General features: G+C 36.3%; 1 protein-coding gene and 1 long non-coding RNA gene across 3 annotated transcripts; one reads left to right on the top strand and one right to left on the bottom strand.

Annotated features, from left to right (window-relative positions):
- The first annotated feature begins 400 nt into the window (after positions 1-400).
- LOC116347302 lies at positions 401-1,876 on the top strand. 2 transcript variants are annotated; one of them, XM_031777864.1, is made up of 3 exons: positions 401-701; positions 780-1,605; positions 1,666-1,876. In XM_031777864.1, exons 1-3 carry the CDS (start codon positions 420-422, stop codon positions 1,722-1,724), a joined length of 1,167 nt encoding a protein of 388 aa, XP_031633724.1. In that variant the 5' UTR covers positions 401-419; the 3' UTR covers positions 1,725-1,876. The 2 variants fall into 2 exon arrangements, with proteins under 2 accessions (XP_031633724.1, XP_031633723.1); XM_031777863.1 differs by having other exon boundaries at positions 780-1,876.
- LOC116347303 lies at positions 1,622-2,075 on the bottom strand. Its single transcript, XR_004201681.1, has 2 exons — positions 1,936-2,075; positions 1,622-1,738 (listed from the first exon to the last, which is right to left on the bottom strand). It is a non-coding gene; the product is annotated as an uncharacterized LOC116347303 (long non-coding RNA).
- Positions 2,076-2,949: the final 874 nt, after the last annotated feature.

Here is a 2,949-nt window from a genome sequence, read left to right as displayed (position 1 = left end):
AAAAATTCAATATTTTAATGAGAGATTTGACTGAAATTGGATGGTCGGGAACAGTGAGTATGAAATTTTTCGCAAAATATCGTTGGTTTGAATCACTGTGGTTGTTCGGTCAAATGCAACGGCAAATAGAAGTGTATCACAGTCATGCCGAACAATGGAATACCATTCATGAAATGTTTCGTAACAATCCGAACTTTCAAGAGCCAACAATCAATCGACCACCAAAAATAAGCAGTTTTGCTCTTATACCATTATGCGACTACCATTTGAAAAACGTGCGATTGGACATTAAGGACTTGTATTATAAAATTGTAAACGAGCTTGATTTGGTGCCTTCTTTTCTCAATACGCGGACCAACCGGATGAATAAGAGAAAAGTAGAGTACTACACCCGAACTGATCGATCAGGTCTATGGAATATGTTGTTCGATGTCGGTAAAATAAATAAATTGGGCAAATCGAAACCATTCCATCATCAGATTTTGACCGATAGTGTTTCAATATCCATAATGTACAAGAAACCACAGCGACAACAACGACCACAGCGACAACAACGACCACAGCAAACAACCCAAGCGAATCGGGGGCCGGAAAAACTCATTGGCAAGAAATACATCATTGGAATCGATCCGAATGAAAAATCGTGGTTAACTGTAGTGCGTCGCAACATTCAAAAAACACCTGATGAGCCGGCTGTTGAGGTAAGATATTTTGAAATGTAATTTGAAATGGTTTTGAATAGAAACTCATAGTTTTTTGTATCATTTTGCATTTTGAAGGAAAACATTATAATACCAAACCAGCGTTTTCATTGGGAAACTCAGCAGAAAAAACGAGACAAAGAAGCGAAAAAGTTGGCTGGATGGTTTGATATCGAAGAGAAGGAACATCTCAAAACATACCCATATCGTCCACCATCACCACGTAATTCAACATGGAAATCATACATTGAATATCGCATTAAAATGTTACGAAAAGGAATGGCAGCTTATGCGACGCGTGAATATGCACGACTGGATTTAGACCATCACATTCGCTCGACCAGAGTAAATGATCAAATCGCCGTGTGTGTGACAAACAACAAACCGTCGTTGGTTCAATTTGGTGCTTGGGCGATGAAACCCGATCGACCGTTTGGAATAAAAAAGCGTAAAAGATGTCCGGGATCGCGTATGTTTCGTGTGAGCATTAAGAAACTTGGACATTCAGAAGTTGAAATGCAAGATGAATGGGGAACATCACAAACATGCGCGAATTGTCAGGAACGTTTTCCAAGGCACACAAAAGATGATCGATTTAAAGTGTGCTACGATTGTAGAGCGAAAAAGATTGATGGCCTGCCAGATTCAGTCGCTGGACTGCCAGATATCATTGTGTCAACGGTCAACAGACGTGTTTTGAGAAGAAAACGTGCAATTATTAAGCGACAAATTATCGATGGCAATCGTGAGGCTGTGAACGAAAAACTTCGGACTGGGCGTTTAATGTCAAAGGTTAAAGTTACCTACAAAAATTGGCCATTAAATGTTGATGATGATGATGTTGTTCCACAAACAGTTACTTGGCACCGAGATATTGTTGCAGCAAAATGCATTATGCTCAAAGGTATGAATCAATTGGAAACAGAATATTCATTATTTAATGTATTTGCTTTAAATTACATAGGACTTTGCCGGATCTTTGATGTACCATTGCCAGTTTCATTGTTAAGACCGCCGGACTAAAACAACAATGTCAACTAACAAACATCATCAATTAATCATACATTCAAAAAATTACATAAAATAAAATATTTTAACTATTATAGTTAGCGTAGCTAGACATGAACAGACTATATAAAGTCTTGTGGTCTAGTTGTACAATAGTACAACATTGTACGGAGAGGGAGTGCCCGTAGGTGAGTAAAGTTTTTAATTTAAAAAAAGGATTTTATACCCAGTTCAACTGATACTAATGGTTGTCTTTCCCTTTTTCCATGTTTTCACACCTGAATGTTCCACCATGCCAAACCAATGGAAATGACTGAAACTACACACGAATCTAACCCCGAAAACGACCGTCAATATGTGCTTCATAATGGATGCATTTTCCCTATCAATATGCATATACAATTATTTTATGAAAGAAACAATATGTACATTAGGGTGTTTCCGATGTTTCTAAATGAGAAAATGGTACTTTTGAATTCAAAGAACACAGAATTCTATATTATTTAATGGCATTCATATAACAAAGCGATTGATAATGGCACTTTCCGAAGCGAAAAAGAAATATGAAACGCATGAAGTTTGAAGTTTTTTTTCTTTGTCGCTTGCACATATATAGACTCTATTCGATTGCTTTGATAACTTATTGTTGCGATTCCTTTGAATTCGATAAATAAACAAAATAAAGTATTTATGTTAAACGCATTTTCACAATCGTACAACAAAACTCTGTGTAAGCAATTTTTGGCCAGTGAAGTCGGTATATGATTTGAATCAACATTAACACACAAGCAGTCCATACAACACATTAACACACAGCAGTCCATACAGATTTGAGTATATCCATCGCGACAGGCTAATAATCATGCCGTTTCGTTTGCTTGTTAGTGTTTACACATACACAAACTGTGAGTCCGTTCATTAGTTCAGCACACACAATTTCCTTATTCAAACGGTTTATAAACAAAAAATGTGTGTGTTTACAGTATAGGAATATTTTTCACATCGGAATGCAGTGTGAGTTGTGTGTTAGTCGAATGATCTGTCACATTTTAAGCGTGGTGAAACTTTTAAGAATCATTGTTTTTTTTATTTGAATTTGCATTCCTTGCATAATTTCTATGCATTCGATTGTTAAAGTGCTTAAACATATAATTTGAATGTGTCGGCGTATTTTGTATTTGTTTTATGCTTTAGAAGGAGTTAATTTCACTCTGTTGATGGTTTTTTTATGAATACAACA

The sequence above is a fragment of the Contarinia nasturtii genome, unplaced genomic scaffold (genome assembly GCF_009176525.2).
Source record: "Contarinia nasturtii isolate CC-2019 unplaced genomic scaffold, AAFC_CNas_1.1 Cnas_scaffold_1796, whole genome shotgun sequence".
NCBI classification, from domain to species: domain Eukaryota; kingdom Metazoa; phylum Arthropoda; class Insecta; order Diptera; family Cecidomyiidae; genus Contarinia; species Contarinia nasturtii.
Note: the sequence above shows the minus strand (reverse complement) of the source record. Positions and strands in the feature narration are given on the sequence as shown.